Source organism: Phaethon lepturus, unplaced genomic scaffold, assembly GCF_000687285.1.
Source record: "Phaethon lepturus isolate BGI_N335 unplaced genomic scaffold, ASM68728v1 scaffold18963, whole genome shotgun sequence".
NCBI lineage: Eukaryota > Metazoa > Chordata > Aves > Phaethontiformes > Phaethontidae > Phaethon > Phaethon lepturus.
The window spans coordinates 785-16,358 of NW_010529917.1; the positions used below are offsets into that span (position 1 = coordinate 785).

At 40.8% G+C, this 15,574-nt stretch overlaps 1 protein-coding gene across 1 annotated transcript; it reads right to left on the bottom strand.

Annotated features, from left to right (window-relative positions):
• Positions 1–1,961: 1,961 nt before the first annotated feature.
• DHX40 (DEAH (Asp-Glu-Ala-His) box polypeptide 40) lies at positions 1,962–15,449 on the bottom strand (the record flags this gene model as incomplete). The annotated part of the gene is made up of 16 exons (XM_010284091.1): positions 1,962–2,101; positions 3,933–4,161; positions 4,571–4,640; positions 5,186–5,280; positions 5,601–5,709; positions 5,989–6,103; positions 8,175–8,332; positions 9,025–9,105; positions 9,657–9,839; positions 10,308–10,394; positions 10,828–10,927; positions 12,382–12,513; positions 13,088–13,154; positions 13,360–13,590; positions 14,797–14,916; positions 15,304–15,449. Coding segments are annotated over 16 exons (2,063 nt in total), but the record flags the coding sequence as incomplete, so codon positions are not given.
• Between the last annotated feature and the right edge of the window lie 125 nt (positions 15,450–15,574).

The window sequence follows — 15,574 nt, forward strand, 5'->3', positions numbered from 1 at the left end:
TTGCCAAGAGATACAAAGGCCCAAGCAAGAGTGGGTGTTCTAGCTACTGATCTCAGACCTAGTGTGCGGTGCAGATGTCATTTGACTTGCAAGTAGATATGACTTTGCAAATATAATATAAATCAAAGTAAAAAGCAATAATATGAGAGCTTTTGCAAAATTCAGACTATAGGTTTAGTCAAGAAACAGTGCTGGCTTCTTAAAAGCAGAGTCTGAGCAACAGCATGAAAGAACAAAACGTTTTTCCAGCTGAACACAGGATAAAGGGCCCAGCAAAAGAGGAATCCTCAACATGCCATTGATCACAACCAGCAACTGTTTGATTCACGCATTCCCTTAGGAGATGGAAAGGCATTAATCTTGCTGCCGTTTCTATGCTCTGTATGCACAGAAAAGGGACAGACGGCAGCAATTCTCCTGCAGTTAGGAACTCTGCGACTGAAACTCGCAGGGCAGCTGCAGGCATCACTGCTTGCGCCTGCTATCACTGTTGACAACTACGGTGTTGCTCGATTTAAGCCTCTTACAGCCCAGCGAGGTGGCACTCGGCGGCGTACACTGCAGCCTCTCCAGCTCTGAGACATGAATCACGCCTTCGTCCCTAGGTTTGGCAAGTACGCAGACCAGCCTCCACGTTTTTCATTTTAATAGGTACAATCACAGACCTGTTACCTTCTTTACGAAGAATATTATCATATTCCGCATAAGAGAATCACAAGGTTTTTGAGACCATATGATGAGCTACAGCCTGTGCAGTATAGAGGTGGAATGCTTAACATTTTACACCAAGTGCTAAAGCTTACGTACAACATGGCTCTACTAGTTAACCTGAAATGCAACTGAAGGTGACACACCACTGCACGCAACTGAGGCATGAAAAACGACAGTAGGTTCTTCCAGTGGTTTTGGAAATTGTCTTATACAGAGTGCTACTTACTGAAAGCGAAAAAGAGCAAAAAAGACAAGCTCCACACTAAAGCACTAGAACATTTTAGGATTATTAAGGTGACAGAAGGGGATTACCTCTCTATTGAGAAGGAAACAAACTTGACGATAGCAAAGCATCACAGGTCTTTGCTTTTTATATAGTTTAATCAAGGAAAAAAGCTAGTATTTGTGTATTCTTTCTACACATTTCAAATGCATTCTTCAGACCGAAATGCACACATTTTAAAAATAACAGTCACCAAATTCAGAAAAATAGCCCAATAGGCAGCAGGCCTGCTGACAGACTGCAGGATGTAACCTGGCTGAGCACTGGATTGACACTGGGGTTTTTTTGCCAGTTGGAAAACACACAGTGCTAAGTCATTCTTGACAAAAACTATGCATTGTTAGCAAGAATGTGAAAATATTTACAAAATACTTTGCATACAAAGACATCTTCACCCAGAACCATCACTGTACATGGTACAGCACAATACACAGTAGGAACAACACTGTCTGCACTAGAGAATGCAGGTGGCAAACGTCTTTTTTAATTTAGATCCTGATGGTTCCACCATTAAGAGCACTTCCTACACATCTTCCTGAGTAGCGTATGAGCATGAAGATTGTACAGCCACAATCCTACAAAGTAAAATGGATAAAAAGTGACGGTTCCACTCCTTTAAAAAAAAGCAACACCAATCTTTAAGAAAATTTTATTAATAATGGCACTGAGACCACCGAGACCTTTCTAAGTCAACTAAATGCCACAGAACTGGCACCACAGTAAGTATCATGTCTCCATCCACATTTGAGGCTACCAAGTTGTTGCCTGTGACATGGAGCAACAAAATTCAGCTTGGTAACTTTTCCTTGCTGGATGCAGCAAAGGAAGATTGCGTTTGTATGCCTCAGCACTCTAACAAAGCTGGAGCTTTCCTTCATTCCAGTTAGTCATTTTGCATTATGCAAACATACCCAGGACAACTGCACCAAAGTGCCTTTCCTCACAGTGGGAGTCGAGCAGCTGGCTATCACTCTATTTCTTTCATTGGGCCACTTAAACTCTGTGCTCTTTGCTGCTTTCTCTCAAGATAGCGAGCTCGGGCATCCTGTATTGATTTGTCATCATTCCTTCTCTCCATCTTCTTTGTAGAGTTGTCTGTGACTCCTTCTGCGGGGAGAAGAAAGAGAAAAATGTATTCTTCTGTGCTCAAAACCCCCAGCACTACAATTCCTCCTATTTGTAAAATACCCAAAAAACCCCACTAGAATCTCACATGTTTTTCAAGTCCTAGTCAGTCATTTGAATTACTTCCAGAGAGAACAGACTGTACCACAGCAGGGAAGAAAAAAAAAATAAAAATAATTATGCCTTAACTCCGATGTCAGTATTTGCAGCTGGGCTCATCTCATCCCCAAATGTGTGTCTTGCTTTTTCTTGTAAAAGATACTATGCATCTAGTGTTCTGTGCACACATTTCTTCTCTAGATTACACATCTCAAACTCAGGTTTAGGTAAGAGAGGGACAGCACTGGGAGCAGGAAAAAAAAAAGCTTAGAAAAAACTATCTTTTAAAACTTCCAGAAGTAGGAGGAAGAGGGAGGATAACATACAGGTAAAGGAGTGGGAAAAGTCAATACTCCCGGTCAGACACCATTAGAAATGCATATTCTCCCACTGAGCTGAGATCTTGGGAGTGCTTCACCCAGAATGAAAGAAAAGCAGGAAATATTTTCATTTAGAATTATAATAATAAAAGAAATCATTCAAAGACTCTGAAAGCCCAAATATTGTGTGAATGAAGCAGCTACTGCAGCCTGTTCCTAAGGCTCTGAGGCTGGGCACTGGATTCTTTGATATGAGGAAGGAGCTTTAATCAGTATTCACTCTTGGAATATTTGCAATTCTGTCTTGGAGTCAAATGAGAGTTCAGCTCATGCTGCAAACTCTCCTTCCACTGGGTGCTAGTTTAACCTTTGTCAGCTATTCAGCCACCTATTTTTATGAAGATCCCAGAAATACAACATCTGTAAGGTCAATATTAATCTCAAATTAATTTATAATTGCCTGGTGAAGTAAAAAATTAAGGGGGACAAAGAGAACAAACCTCAGCTCCTTTGACTTCAGATAAATAGATGAGAGGTTCCTCTGCATTATCTAATAGTGCAAATATCCTTTCCAGCAAACTTATAACCAAATCCAATTCCTGTTTTTATCATTTAAAATGGTTGTTTTATAGAATAATGCAGGATGGAAAGACGCTGGTCTGAGCAGAAAAGCCTACAGTTTTTCCATCGTTAAGGAAACTGAAGATAATCTATATTGCCAGTGCCCCTACTGTATATTAAATTAAAGTTTTGGAAAGGTCAGCTCAGGAGTAAAGAGGCCCTTTGAATACTTGGCTGCTTTATGGAACTGGCTGACAGAAGAATTCAAAGAATGTCAAGCAGCCAGATCAGTTAGCAGGCACCAGTTTTAATTAAAACTGAGTATTTAAACATACAGCATTAAATTCATTGTCAGAATGACAAGTTGACCAAAACGTGATACGTTTTCCTCTGTGTTTGGTGGGGTTTTTGGCTTGTTTTGTTTTGTTTTCCCCCTCCCCTGCTGCCCCCCAGCCCTTCGGACAGTATTATTTTGGGTATCTGTGGCTAGATATCCTTCGCAAACTTAAATAATGGTCAGACTCAAAATGCTTTTATTTCGACTCTGGGTTAAAGTTCTGCTCTTGTCAGCTATAGTAAACCAAAAGAAGGGGGGAGCATGGCAAGAATCAGTAAGCAAACACTACTACATACACTGCTGAGGCAGGAAAATAAGGATCGCAGAGCAACAGCAAGACAAGAAAACAGCTAGAGCTACAAACATCAAATATGTTAAGCACATCAAAATTAACGCTTACTAGTCCAGAATGCATTCAGTGACATAACATACACACACGTCCACAACAACCAAGAAAACTACAGATGCCACAGATATGGACCAGTAATGTGCTTACCATACTGCCTTTTAAGGTCCTCCTTCTGTTTCCACTTGGTTATTTCCTCTTCAGTTACTTCTTCCCGTGCCACACTGCTCAGTTCATATGCATCAATTTGATGCAATCTGGGCAACAAGTCTTTCACCCATTCATAGCGAACAGGACACACTGTCCTGACATAGATTTTGGATGTCACTGTGACATCGTGGAAGATGATCCACTCGAGGCGAGTCTCCTGGTTATACAGCTGAGAAATGAAAATATAATTTCAGAAGTGATAAAAAAAGAATTTTTATTTCTGCAGTGCCCTCCCCTGGAATATCTTCCAATGCTTCACATGCAAGAATGAGATCAAGCTGGCATTACCCCAAGATTTCAGACAGGGAAACTGAGGCATAATGACTTGCTTAAAATTGCACAGGAAATCCAAAAGGCCAGAGAGAAAGCTGGCTCTATGTCACACTCATTTCATAAGCCAAACATTTACCAAATTTGAAGAGAGGCTCTTCCCCTCCCTCAAAAGGAACATTGCAACGGTGCTTCTCCTGGCCATAACTTAGCACAAACCGAAGAGAAGAGGAAGAGTTTACAGGCACCTGCCTCTTATTCCTTTTATAGATCCTTTGTGACTTTACTAACAGAATTTGGTAACTTACTGTAGATGAAGGGTGGATATAGACTATGCTGCCATGTCCATCCATTGTGCAGAATGTCCTGGCTGCAGATCTGAATGGTTGCAGGGGGGAAGAAACAGAATTTGCTGTGATTAGACACAAGCAAATCATCAGCAGTGTAGAAGAAAATACTCGAATATATATGCACAGGAAAATCCCTCCAGAATTAAACTGTAAAAAACCCAATAAGGAATGAAATATATCTGTCTAATTTACCACCATTAACACTGAACATCTAGCAACACAATAATAAACAGGGTTTGGGATTGAAATCTTTGACAAACATGATAATTGGACATTTCCAATCCTTTAGATTAATATCTGGAACTACTCATCAGCTTCCAAGTTCATTTCACAGACAGAAAAAACTACTATTGCAAGGATGGTAAGCAGCTTCCCCAGAAGTGTAATGAGAGTCAAAAGCAGGATACCCACCAGGCTTCCAGCCCTCTGCAGAAACACCCCCTTCAGCTGCAATTGCTACTTTGCTACTTTTAACAACATACAGCCTTACTATTCTGTTTCAATACGCACCTACACCTTTAAAGAATGTGCATAATATCTTTTCCAGTCAATTCTCCAAACTTTATTACTTACCTCCTAGCCACATTGATAAAGTATCCTGCACATAGACATCTTCTCAGGATTTCAGTTCTGGAGCCTTCAAATGTCTCTTTAGGGAAGTCTGGCAGCTACATAAAGAAAAAACAACATGAATCAGGATCTTTGCTAAATAACAAGTGGCTATACCCCCTCCATCCCATGGATTTTAAAGTCTGGGTTTCTTACCCTACAGAAACTATGACGAAAGGAGGAAAACCCTCCTTGCTTGTTACCACCATCATACCTGTTAGTTACACAAGCTACAGCAAAGATGCTCTAATAAATGTTTAAGTGGATTAGTTTCTACTGGAGAAAGAGAGCAGCCATCTGGCAAAGGCTCAGTAGTCCAGTACGTGTCTTAAACATAAACTTACATAACTTGATTATATATAAAAATTCTTTTCTTTACCTGTTTCAGTTTACTGATTATTTCCCGAAGTTGTTTTTCCACACTAAAAGCAGATTTTAAAGCTCTCCAATGGATCCAGTATTTCTGGCACCAAGCTGAAGGCGACTTGCTGAGAACATAAATACTTGTGTTATAAAAAAGCCTTTTGTAAGCTGGAGGCAGAAAGTTGCCTCTATTTTGTGTTATGGTTGTACAAAGAAGGCCACCTACACAAGCAGATACTTTGTTAGTTTAAATAATAAACTTGATAGAAAGATCACAATAAGGAATAAATCTGCAATTAGGTATGAGTACATACATATGCATCTACACGATATATTTGTAACTCCCAGCTGCTGACGGTTTTTAAGCAATGCAAAATCACTTATTGTAAGGAATCGTTTTATACCTTGCTTTGCACTGTTCAAAAATATTTAAGAGGGTTGCAAAGTCATTGCATCCTCCCACTTGTGAAGAAAGTTCCTGGTGCTGGAGTTCTGCCTCCTTTTGCTTCTGAGGATCACCTGAGGAAGTAAGTTATATCTCACTTCAACAAAGTAATTTTTATTCATCACTCCTATTTAATTTTCTATTAGTATCTCTCCAAAGTGTGTTTGACAGTCTTGGCTCTTTACCCATGTTATTTTTAGATTTGTCTCTCCTCCACAGCTGCACTTACAGTCCTTCCCTCTTCCACTACTGCTGAACAAGAATACGTAGATGCTATTAAATCTGTGATTAATCTCATCAGTCAGCACTAGAGAGGAAGATTTCTGGTCTCTTAGAAAGACAGGTTCTACGTATTGCTCTCTCACAATCAATTCCTACGTTATTACTCTCTCACAAACAAGTTGGATGCAGACATGGAACAGCACCCTTAAAAAACAGCTCACAGGGCTCAAGTAAAAGTTTTGCTCTGGGAGAAAAAAACAAGAATGTTGAAACTACCCCGCTATAGCACCATCTAATCTATTTAGCTCAGCTTTTGTCCTACTACTCAAATGCATAGTAATGGGGGTCTTAAAATAAAGAAGAGTGTAGAAAAAATGTGATCTGTGAGTTTAGTGGGAATTCGCCTTCACTAAATGCTAGGAATGTACTAGACAAAAGCAACATTTCCAAAGTGTTATTTCAAGTTTTAAATACACAAAAGAATTTCTTCTCCAGCACAACCTATTCTCTTAGTAGAGAGGGATATGGCTGCAAAGGCCAATGCACTGTATTGCTGCCGTACTGCAGACGATTTCAGAAGTTTGTGGGTATTAAAAGTAACTCCGATGAAGTAAGGAGGCCTGTTCGTGCACATATTGCACATGAGCAAGTGCCTTCACGATGGGAGTCTCTGTGTTTATGTCCTAATGTATGGGGTTGATGCAGAGTAACGAACATGTGTGCATTAGCTAGCTGAACAGATAACAAGGGCATATTGCCAGATGGAGGATGGGAAAGCAAAAGCACATTTGTAGGAATGGGAAATACCTAGAGCAGAATCCAGGCTATCAGTGCTGCCAGCAGTGTCTTTAGCTGTTGCACTAACGGGCACGGTTAATAGACTACAGAGATAACTGGACAAGAGCCAATGAGTGACTAGAAAGTACAAAGGTCTCCCACAAAGATTGTGCTACATAGAAAGACTATATGTAGCACAGTTGGGGGGTGAGGTGGGCAGACTGGAGGGGAAAGGAGATAGGAAGGAGGACGTGGGAGACTGAGTTTAGCACTAGTGAGAGGTGCCAGCTTGGAACCACAGCAAAATTACATTTTCCATTTAGAAAAATACTGGAAATGGAAGGAAGCAACATGTTGATCTTCTCACAGTAATTTAAAAGGTCTGCTTGGTTAAGCAGAGTTATTGAACAGAAAAGCCAATCCAGAAGCAACCCCATTCCTTAAAAACAAATTAATCAGTCCTTGTTGTCTGTACTTAGGCCAACAGCAAAGAACAACAGCAAAACATCTGCTGTCACATGCTTTGTTTTTTTGGTGGGTTTTCCCCCTTATGACCTCTCAGCAATCCACGTGCTTACCCTTATGTTGCTTTACAGCTCACAGCCTTGGGACAAATGCAACCCAATTCCATGTTATTCTGAAGTCTTTGCAACAGCTGTTGTCCAGTTCCTAGTGTGCAATGTGCCCTGACTCCAAGACCACAGAAAGATGTAAAAGCATATGGGCAAAGTGCCACTGTAGAGTTGTCCTAATCTTAACATTCTTCCCTACAGATCTGCTACGATGTAGTCTGTGAGACAAGCCATTGCACTTGAGGAATCTTCCTCAATCTGCGACATAAAGGTTATTTAAAGCTTTAGTTTAAGGTAACCACTTATGTCTCACACCAGTGTTAGGCCCAACTAAGGAGACCAGCTTGCTCCCCAGCAGGAGTATCCTTACTCTCAAGGCTTGTGCTAACCTTGAGATACACCTGTAAGATACTGTGGCCGCACAGTTAGTGTAGAAAATTACTGAGAGCAACAAACCCCACAGAGGGAAGCTGTAGAAAAGGTCTCCAGGTAAAGCAGTGTGTGCTGCCTAACCACTGCCTGAGATGTCCAGAATTCCCCACACCCTGCTGCTTTGGGATAAGGGTCTTCCTACCTGGACGAATGAAGACATTTTCCACAGACAACATGGCTGCTATGGGAAGCAGCAGATCTTCACAGTCAAGAGAAGCAGCTTTTATGACAGCACAGGTCAAGTTGGGAGGGAGGGGAAACTGCACCAGGAATTCACCCAGTCTTGTCACGTGGCCTCTCCTTATCACAGAAAAAAGATCCAAATACCAGATTCAACAAAACTATGTTTAAATGTAAATCGGAACACACACACACACAACGCCAGCCACCATATACTGACAAAGAGCATGAAAGCAGCATTTCCCTCTGGACTGTTCCAACACTGCAGTCTCTGTGTGCCCAAATGTGCTGGAGACATGCAGCAAGTGTCAACAGCAGAAGAATGTTTCACCTTTCTCAAGTTTGCTTATGCCTGCTTCATGGCAGGCAAAGATAGCTTCTTAAATGCTTCAGATGCTTAAGATTTATTTTTTTTCTCCCAAGAAGAATTCCTGGAAGCTTAGGATAAGATCTCGCTTCCTGTCTTCAGTTCTTGGATGGGCCTCACAGCTAGTGCCTAAGCAGCTTCGTCACAACAGTCTGGGATCTGCTATCAGCAACTACAGCACAGAGTTGAGGTAATTTGTCTGAGGTCACTCAGGAACTCCAGGACAATGTGGAGAAACTAGTCTGTATCTCTCAAGTCCTATGCCATGCTGTAACCCTAATTTTACATAGGGTACATAAAAACCCAGTAGTTAACTTCCTGGTCTAATGAGGAAATGTATTCTATTGCTGGGGGAAGTCTTTTAGTCCACATGAACAACTCACTAACAACAGTTAAACCATTAGGTTTTAAATTCTTGTAATGAATACACCCCTTTATTTTTTACCTGTCAATAGCATCACACTGGTAGAGTTGCTTGAGAGCTTCTAAAATATGCCTTTCTTCAGGGCGGTCCAAATAGGGAAATCTATAATAAAAAAGGAAGTTAAAAATCTCACTGTTCAGACTCAGTATGGCTTTGTTAGTTCTCATATTTATTAAAATACTTTTGTAACCTTCCAATACAGATTTCTGACCAAAAAGCACGTAAGCATCTTCAGTATATGGATGTGTTACTACACGTACAGCCTCATGATGAAGAATTACAATGACAGATCCCAGCATGGCACATACAAAGGTGAACTGTATTTTCTGCACGTGTACGGTCCAAAAAATTGAACAACTACACAGAGAGGACACTTTTGGGATATAAACATCAGTGTTTTAAAGGAACGCTATTAGCTATTTAATTTTGGAGATAAGAAGTTAGTTTTGGCTGAACCTCAAACTGAACTTGAGCTCAAGATCCAATCTGGCATTAAAGACCCAGGAGAACAGCAGAAAAGCTGATTGTGTTGAAGTGTCACAGTTGGCCGGGGACTTAATCCTGTCTCCTGCCAACAGGCTGTTGGTGCCTGTGCTGCCTTGCTGCTGAGACTCAGGAAGAAAATGATAATCCCTCCGCTCCATGGAGGTTACCTTATGACATCATGCACAGAAAGGCACTTCAAGGTCAGGATGACAGACGTCAGACTGCTTCTCTTGATCTCTGGGATGGTGTGATCAGGCATGCATTGCTCCCAGAATTCTTCGCTGTATAGCCGATAGCTTTTTCCAGATGATGTCCTGCCAGCTCGGCCAGCTCGTTGCCTTGCTTCACTCCTGCCAAAACAGAAAGACAGGGAAAAAAAGTCCAAATTCTTGATCCCTTCTGTTATTATCCAAAAGGCACACTGTAATTATGATAAATAATAGCAACTTCTATGCTTGTAGATAGAAGATATATTATACTGTGCAGCAACTGAGAAATCCAGCTGTACAAGAGCTAGCAGAATTAAGATGCATTTCTGTGCAAGGGAAGATTTTTTTAAACTTCTCTGAATCAGGCTGTTGTATTCAGTAAACACAAGATGACATGTGAGCCACTGTTCAGACTACAGACAATGCATTGTCAGTTCCTGCTTAATGTCCGTAGCTTATAGAAAATTATGTGTCCTGAACCACTTTATTTAGCAGCAAACAAAACACGTTTAAATTACAGAGCCTCAAAGACACACACTCCATCCTCCTTTTTTTTTTTTTTTTTTTAAACTCCCAGAAACACCAATAAAATGACCTTTTAAAACTTACTTTGAAATGGGAACCACCTCCAGTATGTCCAAGCCAACTCGGGGGTTATGATTCAACTGCTTCACAAATCCACTATCTACTACGTATCTGAAAAAGATTCACACTCTGTCAGAGAAGAAAACAACAGAGGTCTCAGCAGACAGACAGGTAACTGCCACATGCACATGATCAGAGCAAGAACACATCTGCCCTACAATGGCTGCAAACAGGTAGCTGTGCTTTGCTAGTCAGCTGCAGCCTTGCAACGGTTCAGCCTACAGGATTTTACAGAGAATACCTCCCAGCACCCACGGAGATTAATGGAACTGAGATTTGATTTCAAATTAGGCTCCAAATATTAGTTATCTGTAAGACTATATAATAGTATCAAGGGATTTTTTTACCTATTACACACACAAAAAAAGGCAACGGGTAATTATTGGGCAGGTATAGTAGCAGAAGCGGACACCTTTTTCCATATCTAGTAGAACTTTCTGAATTATTCCGTGTTACAGCTTTCACGAAGGATAGGAAACAATACCTGACTCCTTCAATCGTCAGAGATGTTGCAGCGATGTTTGTGGATACCACACATTTTCTAATGCCCGTGGGAGCTGGCAAAAATATGCTTTTCTGTTGATCTAAAATGACAGGTAGTCACAGTCAAACAATTTGTTATGGTACAATGCTCTGATTTCAAACCACATCTCTCTAGCACTGCGCAAACTTACTCAAATGCTTAGTGAAAGTCATTCGAATGAAGTTAGAAAGTGAGCCACATAACATTCTAAAATACAGATTCGGTATTATTTTAGCATATGTCAGAAATCAGAGAGTAACTTAATTATTGCTTGCATATGCAAAAAAGTTTTGAGATCAAGAAAGGCCAACTGTCCTAGATGTTTTCTAACCCAGAGCTAGGAAAAACAAACAAGATGTCTGGTCTTAACAGACTCTTCATGAAGAATTTGAAGGGTTTTAACAACCAGAGCAAGTGAAGGTGAATATGAAACGATTCAGTTAATCCCCCCATGTTTCCAGCAAATCTTCTTTAACACGTAACAAAGCAGCATATGCAATTTCCATTAATTCACTGGGCTTTCCAAGGAACAGAAAAGGGGGGTGAAAATTCAACTCTTCCCGGAAATTTTTTCTCTTAAGTTATTATGCTTGAAAAATATCAAAATCTCTTTTAGGAGAATTCCCTCTTGTGTATTTAAAAATATTCAAATACAATGGCCTCTGAGAAACTACCACCAAAAAAGAAAAAAAAAATTAAAAAAAAAAAATCACTCTCAGTCGGGAATCCAACACCCATCACAGAGTAAGGAAGAAGCTATACCTTTCTTTTATGCAACCTTTCATTTTGCTCTGTCAAGAAGGTAAAAATTTTGCTCCCTCTCTGCAGATCATTACCAGATCTTTCCTCTCAGCAGCACTTCCACATGGAAATTGCTGACCTGCTCTTCTGAACACTTACTTATTCAGCCTCTTTGCATTCTACATACTACACCCACACATTTAAACATCGCACTCAAGTTCAACTGAAAATACAGTGTCTGTGTTCAGTAAAGGTCAAAGGGCTTTTGTTTTTAACTCTTCGAAACTAACTATGGTATTGCTGCCAAGTAAAACAGACTGACTCATTCTGATAACTTGTACTTCTCTATATTGTGTAACACGGTACCACTTCTATCTTCCCTTACAGGTCTTCTCTCATCACCAAAAACCTACTGGCAATATCTTTCCCATATAAAATAAAATGTGGGGGCCTAAATAAGACATCTGAACTTTCAGTTGCACAATAACCCCTTCCTAAGCTGGAGACCTTCATGTCCTGTAAAGCCATTTCCAGTAGATATGAATTCTAACTGGAGGCTTCTGTGCAAGTACAGAGAAGGCTGAAGTCTGCTTAGTTTATGAACAGCACAAAACCCCCAACAGAATAGCGCTACAGTATTGCAACAAATGGGATAATGAATGCCCTTTTTTCCAATCACAACAGAAATATTTGATTAGGATACTGTTATATTATATAACTCTTGCAGTTAACATTTTGGGGAATTAAGTTCCATATGACATTATATGCTCTTACCTGTTGACATCGACCCATACAATGGTAAGATAAGCAGACCTTCAACAGACCGATCATGTACTTCATATCGGTAATCAATACATTCTGCTTTCTTGAAAAGTAAGTCACAAGCTCTTTCTATCTCAATTTGACCTAAAAAAACATGCAAGAACATTTAAGCGACCTACTTAGCTACAAGTCTGCCCTTCCTAGTTTGCAACATCTTTAAACAAGACTGTTTTGCCAATATTAGAGTCATCAACACCATTACAAGGAGAAAGTCATATTTATGAGAATTAGTTTAGGAGGTGACATCCAGTTTTTCCACAGTGCCTCTCACCAAGGCTCTTCTTTAAAAAATGACTGCAGAAATATCTGGCCCATACACTGATGCAGGGTTTTGCAGCTAAAGAAACTCTTCCTTCCTGAATTAACAGCAAAATAAACACATAGACAATACAAACAGAGTAAGTCCGGCACAGGAAGGAAAAAGCACATGCAAATTTCTAAGTTAATGTTTTTCTTATCTGATCTCATGGCCACGGATATACCTAAACATGCTCTGAAAACTATCACTTCACAGGACTATGTGCTCTACCTGCAACTTTCCCTTCTCTCCTTACTGCTCTGGGACAAACTAGACAGTCATTGGAAGGATGTACTGTTTTGCTGGCAATGCCATGCTTCATCTGGAATAACTATCAGTTGTTGAAAGAAAAATTCACACCTGTCAGGAAAACCAAGATGTCGCCTTCTGGTTCATTTAAGTGGATATCCAATGTCACTTTTACAGCCTGAAACAAACAACAAACAAGCCAGTAACAGCTGGAATCTCACTTACTCTTTCTAAAACTCATACTACTAAATAATTCTTCCCTATATCCTGCAGAGATGCTAGGAACACAGCAACACAGCAGCTAATTCTTGTGGTCTTTCACAGATGATAATCATACCAAGAACAGAGAACACAATGCAGAAACAAAGTAAAACAGGCCAGACCTCTGTAACATATGCAGAGCTGCCTATGTCCCTTGGGCTGAGCAGGTTGCAGAATATCTCCTTGACAGGATAACTTCTTCCTGGAATATGCAGCACTGAACAGTGTCCAAAGAACTCCGAGAGCTTGTCTACCTCCAGGGTGGCTGACATCACCACCACTTTCATGGCTGTCTTCCTGTTTGGTGGTACCTTCTGTAGAAATAGTTTCTTCAGCAAACCAAATAAAATATCCTAAGAGAAAAACAAGCAATTTATATTAGCACCCCAGTTTTCTTACAAGTGCCTGACGAACTTGGGAGGGACTGATTTTATCCCACTGATATAGCAAAGATAAAAAGTGATATCTTCAGGGCCTAAGCGCTGTATGTATTCAGAAGAATACATACAATTACTCTGGTTGTCTTGTAAGCACGCCAATTGGTTTCTAGAATTTAATTAATTTTTTATCAGCTCTTCTCATGGTCTATAAACAGAATCAGTGTAACTTAAAATCCTTTGGTTTTCATTTTTATACTCATGGTCAAGCCATTTGCAAGCAGTTACCTCAGACCCATTTTAAAAGGACATCACCTTTGTCCAGCATACATTACCTGACTGAGTGTGCACCCTCCTTTGTTGTACTATTTATTGTTATGATTTCAGCAAATTTATTTTACTCTGCATTGCTCTGGATTAAAAATCCACTCCTTTTAGTTAGACATAGGTGATGGACCAGTAACTTCTTACATTACCCTAGCTCAATTACTCACGATACCCTCAGATGCTTGAGAGCAGAACTGGGATTCAGAAAACATTTTCCCTTTTCCCCAGCCAGACTGGTAGACTGTTTGCTGGACTAGTTGCTTGGCACACAACACAATCTCTTGAGCACTGTGTCACTTGAGTCTCACTTTGCTTGCCACAGAAGGGTCAGAGTGACATTTGATAGCTTTTGGTTCTTAGGTCAGTCTAGATACTTCCATGATCGTATCCAAAAGTCATAATCTCTTTGCACAGCCATATACACACCCTATGAAACATCAGGCCTTAGAGTGAGAGAGATGTTTCAGAGTTTTGTTTGCTTCTGTGTGTTTTTTTCAAATTAGTATTCTAGAAAGTTTGTGTCCATTGGCTGGCTTCAAACTCCTGGAAATATTGAGAAAGCATCCAATAGCCAGCCAAGTTTTAACTGCTTTCAAACGCAACAACAGCTACAGCAATCAACAACAGCTACAGCAATTCCAACAGGATTACAGGCCGCATCTTATTTTCAGGTTATGCAGCATGTAATAAACAAAGCAGCAATTCTATGGTCTTACGACAGCAAAAGAATAAAGCACATCCATGGAAAGTCAGCCAAAATTCTTGGGGATTGTGCAGAAGTAGAAGAAAGGCATAAGTAGACCTCAGGGAAGGAGAAATAGTGACCCCAAAGGACAGGTATGAGGCAACACTCACAGTGCTGAGGCTCCGCTCATGGGCTTCATCCAAAATGATGATACTGTACTTGCTGAGAAGGGGGTCTGCCAATATTTGCCTCAATAAGCAGCCATCAGTCATATACTTGACGGCAGTATCCTGAAAGGTTTAATTAGACATTCAGCTGTTATCCTTGACTTTTACTTCAAAGTGAAGTAAACACTTCTACGTATTTATCCAGAACACACACTGGGATTGCATCACAGGTGCTTACACACCGCATCACAGGTGCTTGGCAATGTTTCACTTCTAAGCTGTTCAAACAACTTGATTGAATGTGTTACACGATACATACAACTGCACCACAGCTGGGACAGGTGTCTTCTCAAGGCTCCAAGACCTGCTGCATGCACAGCCCCCGGAGAGGCAACAGGGCTGTGCCACTCCATGGCGAGGCCCACAAACAAAAAACTGAGCCGTAGCCCACTGACCCTACCACACCCTGCCATGACAGCACCTGCAGGAATACAGCCCTCAGAGCCCTACCTCCGTGGCGCAGTCATCGAAGCGGACCTGGTACCCGACGACACTCCCCAGCGAACAGCCCATCTCCTCGGCCACCCGCTGCGCCACCGAGATGGTGGCAACGCGCCGGGGCTGGGTGATGCCAATGGCCCCATGCTTGGCCAGGCCTACAGGAGACAGGGAAAAACAGGGACGCTGAGTTGTGCTACAGAGTCAGTTTATACACAAGTACCTACATAATAAACTAAAAAATTATGACCATATGTATAAGAGGTTTAATCAAGCCACGTCC